We start from the raw sequence: 16,012 nt of genomic DNA, 5'->3' as shown, positions 1-16,012 counted from the left end.
AACATCTGAATACCAAAGATTTGTAGGAAGTATTGTTCCACTATTGTGACTGTTTGTCCTTTTAGGTATGGCAAAGTGGCCTAAAAGGCTAAAAAGGAGTCATATTTGTGATGTCTGTTGAAATTTTTATTTACCATCCTGGCCAAGTGTAAATCTGGACAATTCTTCAACCAACCAGTGGGGTGACTACAAATTGATTCTAGAGGGAGGGGGGGAGGAGGATGAGATCACAGCTAGTGGGGGAAGGACGGTGTTGGAGTTAATGTTCTTGTGTACAGAGATTTAATTTTCCAGTTTTATGCCATAAGGACAGAACTGGTCATTTGTACTATGATTCCCAAACAGAAAGGAGTAACTTCTGTGCCTATTTACACACTTTCATATACGTGTGAAAACATGTCTGCGATAATAGAACAAACGTCGATATTATACTAAACTCGTGCATCTTTCTTTCACTGTCTCATTAATGTTTCTGATTAATACTAGCTTAGTTCCAGTGTATTGTACAGTACATAATATTACAGACCCTACGTAGTACTACGATAATAAAAGATCAAATTTATGCATAATTTCTGTATAAAGAAAGTTATGCTTTGCATAAATTACCACAAAGGAATAAGAAAGAATAATGCCAATTCTAAACTTGGAAAAAAAATATATACTAAGGACAAAGAAATTTTGATAATGGATGTAAATATAATCTCCCTTTGCCCCCCCCCCCCCCCCGCTTCCTCACTATTCCTATCTAGTCAATCTGTGATTCAGTTACAAAATTACAAAACAACTCTTGTTGTGTAACATGTATCCTTTCTATCTCTGGTTTGGATGTTTTCTCCAGGTTTTACGTAAAATTACCTGAAGTAAAATAACTGCTTTTGTCTTCTTATACAGTAATATGTCAGAAGAAAGTGGTTTGGGAATGTTGTCAAGTCAGCCAGTGTCCCCAGTGGTATATAATGTAACTGTTCTTATGATTTGTTTTGCCGTTTCCAAATGCCAAAAGTGTTTCCCTTCCATATTTAGCATTACTACTGACGTAAAAGTTTATCCGAAATAGCGAGCATTCTGTCAAGCCAACTCTGAAGGTATTCATTACCATACAGAGGAGCTGATTTGATCAAATTCCTGTTCCACGTTTAATACCTCTTACGCCGCATATTCACATTCGTGCAGGCATCACGGTAACCCAAGAATATTTTAAGCAGCAACTTTTGTTGCCTCAGAGTTAGAAAGAAACAGCTAGTGCTGGCGACTCATGGCAATTGAGGGAACATTTTTTTTTTTTTTTTTTTCGGTACAGTTGTAAAATGTCATAAGAGGCAATCATAGCCAAAAGCATTTACATGGGGCCAAATTTTATTTTGTGAAGGAGATCACTTCGTATATATCGTATATATATTTCGCTGAAAATGGAATTGACAAACGTGCAAAATGTTACATATCGGATGATAAATAACCCAATTACAAATGTACATGCAAAACATGTAGGTGGTAGAAGAAGGAGGTAATATGCAATAAGTAGTTGACCCAGGGTGGGGGGGGGGAGAGGGGAGGGAGGTTGGGGGATCTCAAAGGTCAATACAAATGCACATGGTAAACATGCAGGTGGCAGAAGGAGGCAATAGACAATAAGTAGTTGATCCCAGGGGGTGGAGGGCGGCGGTTCGGAGGTCTGAAAGGTTACCATATCATTCTAGGCATTGCAGAGTGATTGTGCTTTAGTTGTGATGAGACAGGTAAGTGATTCAATTGTGAATATCCACAACAGATTAGTTTTTGGATATATATGTATCCTCAAAGTATCACATACTGTGAGTGCTTGAAAGATTCAAAAGGAAGTGGGCAGTGACATGTATAGGGTCATCGGTGGCACAGTGCAAGAATGTTACCAGCTGTTACAAGCTATGTAGATCGGAATGCATCTGAATACCACATCAGTAAGTTTTGGGATATTTGAGGTGTGGCGGGGAGGGGGGAGAGAGGGGGGAGTCATCTAATCCGTTGTCTTCTTATATGCCAGTGATTATCGCTGTTCTGATTAAAGCCTTCTTCTGCATGCCACTATGACATGTAGAAATTCTCTCTTTCGGCTATTTATAGCTTGCAGCTATTTTTGAAAGCAAAGATGTTTCTGCCCAGGTAACTTTGGACCTTCATGAGCTTCTAGTCTAAGAAGCAAAAATAGTTTGCACTGTTTGTTATGGAGGATTGTTGCTATTAACTACAAATTGACCAATTATCCTTAAGATCTGTGAGCGATTCAGAAGGAAATGTCATTTAGTGATCAATGGCATTGCAAAATCTGTTGCACTAAAAGCTTAGCTGCAACCTCTTTGGGACACGCCAGGAATCGTGATTGGATTTAATCAATATTATCTGTTGGATATGGGTGATTAGTCTACATTACCAATGATTGAAAGCTATATTGCAATGTCAGAGGAATTTATGACTGTCTATAATATCAATGGAGGTATAGCTCTCTGTCATTATTCTAAAACCTACTATACCTTACAAACAGACAGACAGACAGACAAACATCCTTTTTATCTTCCGAGAGGTACACCCAACTCACTTATGCAATGTTTGGCACAGAGGGCTTGGAATTAATTTCACTCTGATTCATCGATTACCTGTCTGCTCACAACCTCAGCACTATTTTTATCCATTTCCATTGAAAAGGTTATTTGGTGTATGAATAGTTTTATTGTTTGTTTTTCGTTAGCTTGTTTCAGAATGGTCGTTATGCATGCATGGTCGTTTGTTCATTAATTACTTCACAACAGCGGTGAAACGATGTAATGTTCCGATTTGTCCTGGTCTCCTATCTACTGTCGTATCAAGTATCAACCTACATTTATTTTGATCATAAAGTTGGAAACATGGGAGGTAATCCATTGCTATTAATGTTACCATTTTAATTGGATAAATTTGGGAGATCCTTGAGAACGATACTGCTTCTGAATTGTCCTATTTCATATCCAGAAGATTGAGTGTCAATAAGGTAAAGGAGTGATTATTACAGCATTTCATATAGCCAAATGCCGTGCAAGAAGGTAAGAATTTGCTTGGGGCAATATGCAAAACTGTGTAGCAGAATTTATACACAGTTCCTTCACATTATGATCAATCATCAACAAACTGTAAAAATTTCAAGAGCTAGTCGATATCATATATTTCCTTTTTCATACATCTCATTAACGGCTCGTTTTCTCTTTCATTCTGTTTCCCAAAGTATCCTCACTTCCTGAAAGGAGACAACAACAACTTGCGAATTATGCTGCAGAGGCGAAAGCGATACAAGAACAGGACGATTCTAGGCTTCAAGACATTAGCAGTCGGTCAAATCAAAATGTCCGAGGTAAGGTGCTCAGGTCAAATAGAGTTTAAATATTAAAGTCGGGTGGTAATGTTCACAAGAACAGATCATTTTAAGAAAGAATTCTCCTGGCCTGCTGAGATGGATAAATTAATAACCAAAACCAACAAATCAAGTTGATAGATTTGTGGGCTTCTTTAATGTAATTACTAAAAAATATCAGAAAAAACGAACCTAAATATCAGACGATCCTATGCGACGCTCTGGATTTTTAAAAATTTTTTTTAATTTATGGAATGCCTCTCAAGGCATTCTGCTTGTGGTTGCATCGAGAGTAATTTCATGGAAGGGCAACCAAGAGCACACTTCGCGTGGGTTTTAGAGGGAGAGTGACGGACGAGTGACGTTTGTGAGCTGCATATCCCATCCAAAACATTTTACGCTATGGTTGTCATGTGCAAAACAAAAAAATTAGGATAGAGCCACACATTTAGTTTTGAGGAAGATTCAATGGGATGCCAGTCATAATAAGCAACTTGAACTTTACTCCAGGAGTGAAGTCATAGATCTCACAAACGTTGACTGTAAAATGTGATTAATTAGAGCTGGTTGTCAGGAGAACGCCGCCTCCGTTTGTTGATGGCTGAGCAATCGTCACCGAGCTGGAACGTTGAGGCACTCGTCTATGTGTAACAAGGAAATGTCAGTAACTCTATATAGCATCCTTTTTTTGGGGGGCTTGTTTTATTTCACACAGTGAATGTGCGGAGAGACAAATTTGCCCTTTTACCAGATGCCTTTAGTGCTGTTTTGTGATCATACACGACAGTGTGGATTACACTGTTTTAACTCTCCAAGGCACTCGGCACGGGTTAGGCTGAAAAATTAACTCACTGTGCATTTTGGTGAAGCGAGCTTAGCTTTGGGGGAGGGGGAAGATAAGGGTTGTAACCCTTAGTGTTGGGGAAGGTGGAAGCCTAGTTAACTCTGATCGGTAAGATAAACGTATGAACGTGCCACTATGAGATGTAAAGAAGAGCTCCTGTTTGATTCCTGATGTTTTCCGCATTAGTAGGAAACATATCATCTATTAGGGAGAAGGAAACAACCCAATGATTTATTTACGAAATTTGTAAGTTTTATAACCAATAATGTTGTGGATAATTCAAAAAGCATTGATCATGTCATGGGAGACTCAAAACCTGGTATAAAGTCAGATCAGGACGTTTTCATCGTCACGCATTACGGTACATGTAACTACTTCTATATGTTGACATGATTCTGAGCACGTGCATGGCTCATTCCCTCGCAGTTCAAGTCTTCTACAAACACAAAACATCCATCTAACTGTATTTGTACATATACTGTTGCACCTACGTGGGTAAATGTCTACTGCAAGAAAGGTCTGTGTAAAGTATTCATTTAGAGGAAAATATCTGCAAGAATTAAAAAAGAGATAATTTTTCTCCTGTATGTTGACATGATTCTGGGCACGTGCATGGCTCGTTCCATGGCAGGTCAAGTCTTCTACAAACACAAAATATCCATCTCACTGTATTTGTACATACTGTATACTGTTGCACCTACGTGGGTAAATGTCTACTGCAAGAAAGGTCTGTGTAAAGTATTCATTTAGAGGAAAATATCTGCAAGAAATAAAAAAAGGAGATAAATTTTCCCTTTAGTTTCTCAGTTTGGTGGGTGCATGCCTAAGTTGCACAAGTTCAAATATTAATGTCTTTATGGAAGTAGGCTGTGATATGGGTCAATACTAGATTGAAATTTAATGTTCCCAGGTTTGTGAGTGCATGCCTAAGTTGTACAAGTTCAAATCTTAATATCTGTATCGAAGTAGGCTGTGAATATGTACTACATATAGTATATAGTACTAGATTGAAATTTAATGCTCCCATTTTATATAAATAATGATTGGGGAAGCAAATGAAAAGGTGAATGTTTGAAGTAATTTTCTCATCACTTTTATACAGAACTAAAGTTGTGTTTACTTTCATTTTATATATGGTAACTTGCCATACTCATGAAAATTGGCTCAGAAGTTTTGAGGAAAAGTTGACATTGTTTCAAAGAGGAAAGACAATTGTTAGGCCGCATTAAACAGGGAAGTTCAACGTTCAGTTAATACGTTCAGTTAACTTGGCTTGGCTTGACAAAAGATCAAAGATTGTCTGTTTAAAATCTTCACTGGCAAGGAAATAATTACGTGACATATGCGATCAAAGGAAGTGTGTATACTTATGAAATTGTGATTGTGTATTAAATGGGTAACATGGCATGGAAGAAAACACTTCCTATTCTAATATATAAATAGGTGTGTGGTTACAATCTGTATTACAAAAAAATCCTCATCAAATATGAACCACTGCTGATACCTGATTTACTCGTTAAATGCAAAGTTACATTGGGAAGGTAGTCATGTGCACTGGTTAACACCTGTCAGCCAAAAAAATCAGAAGCTTTTTTTTGCTTTTATATCTGGCCATATATATGTTTCAACTGTTTAGAACACTTTCTGATACATCAATGTGTCTATATTCCACATGGAAAGACTGTTCTTTCTGAATTTTGAAACATTTTTGAATTACAATTCTATACTTTAAAATCCTTTAACAGTGGATTAAATGATTGATTCCCACATGAAAGTGCTATAAATGGTGGCAGAGACCTGCTGAAAATCTTCTTCTGGTTCTCACTTTATATTTGGACAAATTTAACCCACTTGCTCTACATTAGTCAGATAGTTATTTGGAATCTTTTAGCAAATTGTATGGCAAAGGAATCACAAAGCCAACTGACGTCTTTCCTGGCCTTGAATCTTTGCAACGTTTTCCAACGTTTTGATAGCAGATGTCTGACAGTGTCCAACTTGAAACAACAGCTCACTGTATTACAAACTATAACTACAGTAACCTACCTCTTGGGCTCCTGCAAATTATTGCAAACCTGCGACTGTGTTATTTATACCTTGGTTTGGTTTTGAAGCATATATTTAAGTTTAGTGAGTGAGTGATAACCTATGGCGTGACATTTCCAATGAAAGAATCTAAGAAAACCAATTTAATTACCACTTGATTACAGCTTCTACCTTAAATGTCACCTGTGTCGCTGCACGTGGAAAATCAAATTAAAAGGCTTTCCTTCTGATTCGCAGATTTCTTTTCTTGCTGTTTTTGTTGTGGACGGCAATGTGGTCGCCTGCATATAAGTCTATGAATCTCTAAAGGGAGTTGTAAAGTGGAAAAAGTCAGGTCAATATTTTCATTAGTTCTAAGTAGATTGTTTGAAAGTCTAAGTATTGATCTAGAGAAGTACATCATTTGTAATATTCTTCCTTATCAGATTTGAGAAGTACCAACAAAAGCGAATCGAAACCAGATAGTGTTTGTATTTTTTAAGTACGCACACTATAATGAAGCTAATAAATGCTTCTTAAACATGATATTATTTTGTTAAATACGCACACTATAATGAAGCTTATAAATGCTTCTTACACGTTATATGCATTAATAATGTTTATATGCAAACGTTGTCTCTTACAAAAATTTGCTATTGACTGTAATCAGATTGTCTTGCAAGAGTTTTTAGGTTCTAAATTTGAGTTTTGAATGGCAGTTTATAGAAAGATATGCAAATCCGAAAATATTTGTGTCGTGTAATATAACGAAATTTGTCTTTATGACTGCAGTGGATAACTGCTAATGAGACCCCATGGCCACCTACTGTACGTGTACACCCTTGCACCAAACACATCCTCTGCGGACACAAGGAAATATTAACAAACTTGATATATTTCCTTCAGATTTTTTATGCCACAAGTAAGCACACTTGGTAATCTTTTATGAACAATAATTTTTAACTGCATGCACGATAAGATGTAACATAAGACCAGTTTAAGAGTTTGTAATCTTTCACAAGACAAGATTATTTGCAGCTATCAGAATAAAACCCCCGGAGGCACAGAAGAGAAGATTTAGCGACGGGGGGAAAAATATAAAGGAAACAAATATTTCATTCAGTGGTTGGTTCTGTCATGTAATGATTTAGGTTCTGCCGTCTTAGGAAGTAAAAACTCCTGCTTCCTCAATTTCTTATTTATTTCCATTTACGTAGATGATGCCTTTTCAAATTTTGATATTTTTTATTAAAGGTCACGTTTTGTTGCATGTTGTGTATTTTTTATAAGAGAAATAATGAAGAAAGAGTAGAGAGCGAGAGAAAGAGAGGAAGAGGCTTAGAATAAGGTTGTTGCAATTTGTATCTTGTCTTTACTCTTTACAAACAAAAACAAAAAAGGAGATGGATAAAGCTACCGTGAATGATATGTGTCAAAAGAGACCTTTTAGTAAAAAAGATGTCTTGGATTCAAGGAATTGTTACCAACGCTAAATTGAGAGATTGGAATTAATGAAAAGATTTGGTAAATTCCAGTGTGTGAGGCTTCTGAATGGTACATGTCTGTAATTGGAAGAAAGCGGTGACCTTAGAGAATGTCGTTGCAGGCACAGTGTTAAGAATGTTATCAATTCTTAGGCCAGGGTTAATTGGAGTGCATATATGTGTAGGAGACAGGTAGGTATTGTCATTCGTAAATTTACACAAACAAGTCAAGCCCATTTTCTCTCTTTCTGACTCTCAGTGCAGACATTAAGTCCCATGGAATTATCTTCTTACTATTAACTACAGTAAGTGCTGTTATGATTATGGTACGATAAAGTAGTTAGTCATTATGCTTACTGAGGGTTTTCCTTTCAGTTCAATTTTTTGTGATGAAAGACTCTGCTTTTCAAAGGTAAAAAATCTCTCTAGTTTCTCAAGTTTTTCATAATAGGAAAACCTTCATGTGTTATTAAAGTCAACCTTGCATCCATTCAGTGTCACCTGGAAGATGAAGGGGGAATACATGCAGTGTTTTCATCTAAACTCACTTTAACAGGAAGGTTAGAAAGTGCTCAGAGACAAGCAAGGCTAAGAAATGAAATTTTTAGGATTTGAGATCAAGCAAACACAGATGGCATTTTGGCTTAAACTAATCTCAGCTAATAGCATGGTGGTTCAATACATTTTGTTTTTGCGTAATGTATGAAACTTTTTTGTTTTTTAAATGCTTTTTGATATTTATTTCTGCTATCGCAAGGTATATGGCATGTGAAAAGTGAGTGGTTTAGGTTAAGCAGTAAAATATCAAGTCCCAAGATGAATGGGATTCTATGTACACTGGCTGAAAAGTAAAACAGCTGTATAGCTTAATCGTTTCGACAGCAGGCTTGAATTGTGAGATTTTAGTTTCATAGTTTGTCTAATGTCTATAAAAGCCTTTCAACCTTTCCAGTGAGAATTTTTCCGATTACTGTAGACGAAGTGTTTATAAATTAATATTTACTTAAATTTTTAGTATCAACACTGAGTTCTGATGAAGTCGCATCGCTACATGCAGTTAGTGTCACTCAAGGGAATAGGTTTTTATCCTTGAAAGTGTTCATTTCGGCTAGATCAAATTTCAGCGTCGTTTTCTGTTTCCTGACCAATTCGCTCTGAGGACTCTTCCGAGACATTTCCCCGATTTACATTGTGTCTCAATTTATGTCATTTTATTGTACATTTAGGCTAATTGCTAAGGTGCATGCCAATATTTTATGTCACTGTTGTGTAATTCTCTGTCAAATGAAACAGTGGGAACATTTCATGTTTGTGCCCAGTTTCTGGAACAACCTGAAATTTGTCTCTTAGGTCTGCTGTATAAACAAGATTGTGTTGTTCCAGTCAACCAAATTAGATATCTGTACAACATCCAGCCAGCTGGGAGATCTCTAATTTGTAGACTAAATAGATTTGGCATGAAATATCTCTACAGGTTTACTTTACACTGTGCCACTGTTGCAGTATTTACGAAAGGGCATGTCTCTGCAAAGCCTCAACGTAGAACTGTTTATATGTATGCCTTAGAGAAATAAATTAAATTACAGAAACGCAGCCTTTTGATTCTTGTCCAAAGTTGGATAGGTCCTGAATTATGGCAAATTCATTATTGTTGGAATCTGTCATAAAAGTGTGACTGTGATGTTAAACGTAACCAAAACTGATCAAGCCAGCCTTTTCATAAATTTGGAGGCTTTTTCGTAACTATTATTCCAAGACACAGAGAACAAATTGATGATCTATTTAGCATCACACATTAGTATAACAATTGCATGCATTGTTTGAAACCGGGAAGTTTGAAGAAGACAGAAACGTCATTGGTCTACAGGATAGCTAGATACTTATGAACAGTTCCCCCAAACAAATAAAGAAAACCAATATTCTATGTAACAGATCTTATATCACAGAGTTAACGTAGTGTTTCTGCACATAGTCTGAGGACTTGATCAAATCTAAATATGACGTCACCCGCAAGGCTTCAAAAAAAAATGCTTGATTTATTCCCATGTATATTTTCTGTAACTGGAGATGGATTTTGAAAATGTTGAACTAAAAATATTCTTCACACAATCATTACATGACCTGTGTCTCTCTGTTTCATAACCTTCTACCTTGAAAGTAAGAACATAGAGAAAGTTAAAATGTTTCAGAATCCAAGTGGCAGTAGAGTATGATATATTAGAGATATATAATCTTAAGGTGATGGTTGGCTTTATATCACCTTTATGATCATCTTTCAAACATTTGCACGCAACAAACATGTATTGTTATTACTGCATATATATGTATATATGGAATGTCTGTAAAGAAAATTCTGTAGAGACTGATCGAGTGTTTAACATGATAATATAAGTTATATTTTCTTCTTGCTGGGTGAAAAGTAGTAACCTTTCACTTAATTTTCTTTTTGCTGGGTGAAAAGTAGTTACTTATACTTCATAACATGACCACTTTATCATATGCCTGCTTTCAGTAGCTTAAATTTGCATAGATCTACCATCTTTGCCAGTCCCTTTGATTGAAAATTGCATCAAAGTGGAATATCTAGGTGAGCAACGTTTATAACAACGTTAAGCAACGTTAAAATACTGTCGCTATCTTCTGAGTGAAAATGAAGTCATGTAAATTTGCTATAGTGAATCCTGCGGGGGTGGTGACTCACATCATTCATACAAGACTAGCATTCGTGTGCAAACACTGTCGTGTGGTTACATTTTGGTTATTTGTTCACGTTATATATCATGGTCGTTGTAAACCTACCTTTTGCCTCTGAAATACTCTTTACTATTACATTCAACATCCCTACAGCCTTAAGAGTATAACTAGACTGCTAATGCTGTACTGTATAAGAATGAATAAATTACTCAAATGTGTAAAAGGAAAAGAGAAATGGGGAGGGGAAAAGAAACATGCCTCTTCATCTCATAGTGAGTCATCGCCTAGTGTTTCTGTCTCTGAGCATGTGCTTTCCTGCCTTTATAAGTTATGTTTGTGACATGTGTAGCTGCCAGAGTAAACTCAGCTGACATCTTCATTCAGGCCTCACCCATTCAAAACATTTTTGACTTTCAATTAACTCTCTCTAACAAAGAATTTGAAAAGACTGCCGTGTCATAAGTGATAAAAGAATCAACATTGGGATATTATTTCCATCTGTAGTATTCTGTACCTTATTGTGATTTCAGAAGAAAACAGGTAAGATGGGGTGTAATTGTCTAGAAACGGGAATTGTTTCGTACGGTAAGGGTGACTGTTTCTGTAAATTCATGTATACTGTGTCTGTTCATGTCTGTTTGTATGCTCACGAGTATATAGGAAAGTCTGTAGCTTTACTATGAAAGGTCAATAGATTAAGTTAGTTGCGGTATGCATTCATACAGAATTCGATTGAATGAACTATCATTACTATATGGCATTTTGTACAAAAGTCTGTCAAGGATTAGAATATTAAGTGTAATGAGTGTTTTATACATAATTAATTAGAACCCTAAGTTCATGTCTGAAGTTCAGTACAGGACATTCCGTCCTTTACTTGCATTGTAGGCAATATGTATTAAGTGTTGTACAAACTATGTATGTCAAATGTAAAAAAGAATGGGGACTCTCCAGCATTTCTACAGATGGTACTGTCATAGCGGTCCTCTAATGCTCATGATATACAGTATGTACCGTCCACAGATCTCTGAATCAAAGTACTTAGATCGCATGAGAGCTGCGGTCAAAATGGCAAATGAGCATACAGATGCAATGAGAAGTTTTTTGTCCTATATACTTAATGGTGTACTATTTTATTATTTCTTGCTGTTGTTGTTGTTGACTAGTTCAAAGTACAGTTTTGCTGAATGGAAACAGAATTTAGAAAACAAGAGTTAAATTGCTTTAAGACAACCAGTTGGACTTGAAAACTTTGAAAATATGTTTCCTAAAGATCTCTTCGTCGGTAGTTCCGAACGAATAAATCACTAGTGATCATTTAATGCAAGGTACCGTTATGATCTGCAGCTTATCAAGTTTCGCAAAACTAGAAAAGATCGATAATGACAGAGCGCCCTCTGTTGATTTTGGGCAAGGCTGGAGATCTCCATTTTCACTTCCCCTTTAAATTTGAACTCCCTTAAATCATCATGGTATTTAATGCCATGCAGCTGAGGATACAGAGAGGTGTCATTTATAGACTCCGATATTTGGATTAAAATTACGGGAATATCATTACAACCATTTATAAATATGAATAACACAACTCGGCCTCAATTTCACCCCGAAATCAGCGAGTCATGTGCGTCAGTTAATTAATTACTCTCTCTCTATATACACACAGAATTGTTTTTCCGTGCTGTCATGTATTTTATACCACCTACAGATATTTTTCACTCGGGCTGTAGTATTTTGCACCGTCCCTAAAGGTTAGAAAACAGTTCAACCAATATCGCAAACATGATGTACATGTTTGGATAATGGATTTTACGGGGGGAAAAACTGCGTTCGAAGGTTTTCCAATTACCGGATGTCCTATAACTATTGAATTTCCAACAGGTAATGTTTGCCTTGGTGATTCTCCAATTAGTGTTTATCAAGCTGCTGCAAAAATTCATTTAGAGTTGGATGGCCCTGCATGACCTACAACGTAATACACTTTCTCTATAATTGGTCTTCTCTTTTATCAAATTTTTTTGGTCAATCACTTCAAAAACAGTTGTTTTGAGTATTATAGTGAAATCCCTTTCAACATGGTAGTGTGTATTGCTTTATTAGTTTAAGCTTTATGGTACAAGTACACAAACAACGTAAAACCGGACTGGGGAAAAGTTTTAGTTTTCTTCCAAATAGTGAAGTCAAATGTCTCTTAGTTTTCAAAATATGCTAATGGCATGGGATAAATAGACAGTATTGTGAATAGAGGTCTGGGCAACAGAGCATTATAAAACAGTTATGAATCAACCAATTTCATTCGGTCAAAGAATGGAAACTTGTCTGTTAAGTTGGTTTCAAGTGCAGTCCTGTATTTTGAGTAATTCTTGGGAGGGTTAAAGGAAAATGTCACAATAAAATTTGAAAAAAACAACTTACATGTATGGTGGAAGTCAGAATCTGTTTTGTCATCCAATATATATAACAATTCTTTTTGGGTTGATTTTGGTAAGTTTTCAAAACTATTTGGTGCAAATATCTCATTACAAAAGCCGTTTGCTCTTTGTAATGTTTATTTCTTGTAAAATTATGAAGACTTGCTATAGAAAGTGTTGAAAATATCATTTCATTTTTTCCATGCATGTGAGTATAACAAGTAAACGTTAGCAATTGACAAGTAAGAAATTGTTTGGAATTGACTGTTATTTGGGTTCTATTTGTTGAAAATTACTAGGAGGGCATCTTAGTTTCATCATTTATCAGTTTATTTGATTGCATATTATTCCCCAATGATTACAAAGGCAACAGATAAGCTCAATTGAAACATTTACCATGCGTGAACACAAATATCCTCTATTCTATATGAGGGTTCAGAAAAGTTTAGATAAGGGTGTGTCATTGTCGCAGGCCATCCTGCTTCCTGTAGCCCCAACATTAAGGACAAGAGGGACTACCCCACACAGCATGTGTCCACTTCCTCAAATACTGAGGGAGCTGATATGGCCCCCCATTCCTACTGTATATCGTAACTATACCGTGCTGCCATGGTAGTAACTAGTAAGAGATGTTTTGAAGCCATTGTAAAGAACTGAACCAAACCACCATGTCCCGATTTGAAAACCAGAAATACCAAATCCATGGAAGACACCTCTAAACAATACTGTACATCAGCATGTATGAAATAAGTCAAGAAAATCTGGTTCCCGGTGCAGTTTTGAACCAGCTACTGAGAACCTAAAGGATGTGGGCAGAGATTCTCAGCTACACCATGCCTACTTCATCCTATCATGTAGAAGGGAAAAGAGTCAGTTGTAATTTTATCTTGTACATAACTATTTGATAGGTTCACTAACATTGGCAGAAATAATTTGGCAACCAGAACCTAACTGATATATGAATCCGATCAAATAGTTTGTATGATTATAAGTCATGCAGTAAACAGTAGCATGTATGGCTCTGTATGTTTGCCATATCATGACCTCTCTCACCCCTATCCACCCACCCACGCACTACCCAAAAAATATGAATGTAAATTATATATGTGAATTTAATAAAGGCAAAAAGTTTACTTTTTGAGACCAGTCCAGGAGTGTGAACTTTTAAAAGTTCATGCTTGATATTTAACAGATTCTGTTTGGTAAACCACTCTTGTTTAAAACACAGTCTCGTTTGGTTATTTTCAGTAGCTGTTGATAGAACAGTTCTTATTTTCTAATCCGCTATTATTAATCTGGTAATGAAATTGTTTCTGTCGACTCATAACGTTCTCTTCATTTCCTGTAGAAATTTGATTAAACACGTAGAATGAATTGCGGTCGGTATGCTTGGCAGCATTTATTACACTGACAATTAAATTAAGAGAGTAAATTGCTGCATACCTACTGTAGCTTAGGTTCCTGCAAAGTTACTATTATAAAGCATCAGTATAAACCGGAGTGTATGTGGGCCTAATTTTGCGGTATGAGGCATGCCAGGTCTCTAACTTCGGTATCATTTATCTCTCGCTTAATAACACTAATTAGGTTTCATTGGACTGTTTTTTATTCAAGTACAAAGCACTGTGTTCTCACTAGGTGCAGGATTTATATGCAAATCCACACATGTGCAAAACATTTAGAATGAAATTCCAAGGTTTCATGCAGGTCACGTTCGTCATTTTGTCAAGGATAAAAAGTATAATCAGTTCTTAAGTTATAAAAAGACTATGACTGCATGTTAGTCAGATCTTATGAAATCTGGATCAGCGAGAGGAGGGGGAGGAGGAGGAGGGGGAGGGGGAGGGGGAGCTTATATTTTTAGTGAAAAACTTAATTTCCCTGTTCCCATCCCTTCCCTGCTGCACTTCAGGCTGTATGAATATGGAAAGAGTGTGATTGTTATTCACATTGGTTGCAAGGTACTCTTGGAAGAAGAAGAAGAAGAAGAAGTTAACAACAATCTCTCCCTCTACCATCCCCCTCCTCTTCTCCGCCACTTCCCCACACTTAAGTACTAGGCAAGAGTGTTGTCTTCCAAAAGTCATTTGTATTTAAATTCCTTTGTATCCCCACCCCCTCCCGAAAAGAAAGAAATGTCTACAGTAGCACTGCTCAAAACTATTTTTGTTTTGATGTTCTATTATGTGTGTTTATCTTGTGCTGACTAATTGCAGTGGTTGTTTTTTAATGAGCTGTAATTTTAGTATGAGTCAGAATGAAACAGCACTGCAAACAGAAACTAAATCCTTGCAGATTTATCTAATTTTTAGCACTTTGGAATTGTCTTTTTTTTTGTGGCAAGATTTCCATTTTGATAAGGAAGAGACAACTAAGTACTACAACTATATACACGTGCCATAATCTAGCCAAGAATATATTCCTAGGTGTACACATGTACATGTTAAGTAGAATGGCAACATTATTATGTCAGTTATACTAAAGGCTTGGATTAAGACTATTGTCTTATATTACAATTCACAACATAGATGATTTTCTCCTTCCCTCTACGATATTATATGCCACCTATGATTGGAAGCTTTATTGTATATAATATTATTATATAGGTGACTTCGAGGGTAAATTAATCAAGTTTTATGTAAACCAGTTGTTCCTAACAGGGAATTATTCAGTGTGTAAAAGTAAGTTGGCCTGACGTTTCGATCCTAGCAGGATCTTCTTCAGAGGCTAAATGACAAGTTACAGTAACAGAGGGGACAAAAACACGCACAGAATACAGACAGGTTAATGAGCACGGTGAACACAATGAGATGGATGAAAGGGGATTATAAGTAGAAAGCAACAGGAGAAGAGGAGAGGAAGGAGATAAACTGTGGAGGGACAAAGAGAGGATTAAAGGCACAGGGTAAGGAATAAACTGGAGAGGGACAAAGACAGAAAGGTGTGAAGAAAAATGGAGAGGAAGAGAGCTGTAAGAGGAAGAGTGAAAGGGGGGGGGAGGGAGAAAGGGGAGAAGGAGTAGGGAACAGAGGAAAGTTAGTCATGTCCTTCCTGAATGTTCAGCCCATGAGGTTGAATGGTACGAAGGCGTTGCATCCAGAGCCTCTCTCTGCTGATACGTACTAGGTCAGGACGGCTACCTAAGGATTCAATCCCCTGTAGGGACATGTCGTTAATGGTATGGTTGGGAAGGTTAAAA

General features: G+C 36.6%; 1 protein-coding gene across 5 annotated transcripts in view; it reads left to right on the top strand.

The window, feature by feature from the left end:
• Positions 1-16,012, top strand: part of LOC139971096 (phosphofurin acidic cluster sorting protein 2-like) — a 92,614-nt gene that overhangs the window by 24,376 nt on the left and 52,226 nt on the right. For all 5 annotated transcript variants that reach the window (XM_071977292.1, XM_071977293.1, XM_071977290.1 and 2 more), the window contains exon 4: positions 3,233-3,358. In XM_071977292.1, coding sequence (XP_071833393.1) covers positions 3,233-3,358 — 126 coding nt within the window. The remainder of the gene's footprint in view (positions 1-3,232; positions 3,359-16,012) is intronic.

Source organism: Apostichopus japonicus, chromosome 8 (genome assembly GCF_037975245.1).
Source record: "Apostichopus japonicus isolate 1M-3 chromosome 8, ASM3797524v1, whole genome shotgun sequence".
NCBI lineage: Eukaryota > Metazoa > Echinodermata > Holothuroidea > Aspidochirotida > Stichopodidae > Apostichopus > Apostichopus japonicus.
Note: the sequence above shows the minus strand (reverse complement) of the source record. Positions and strands in the feature narration are given on the sequence as shown.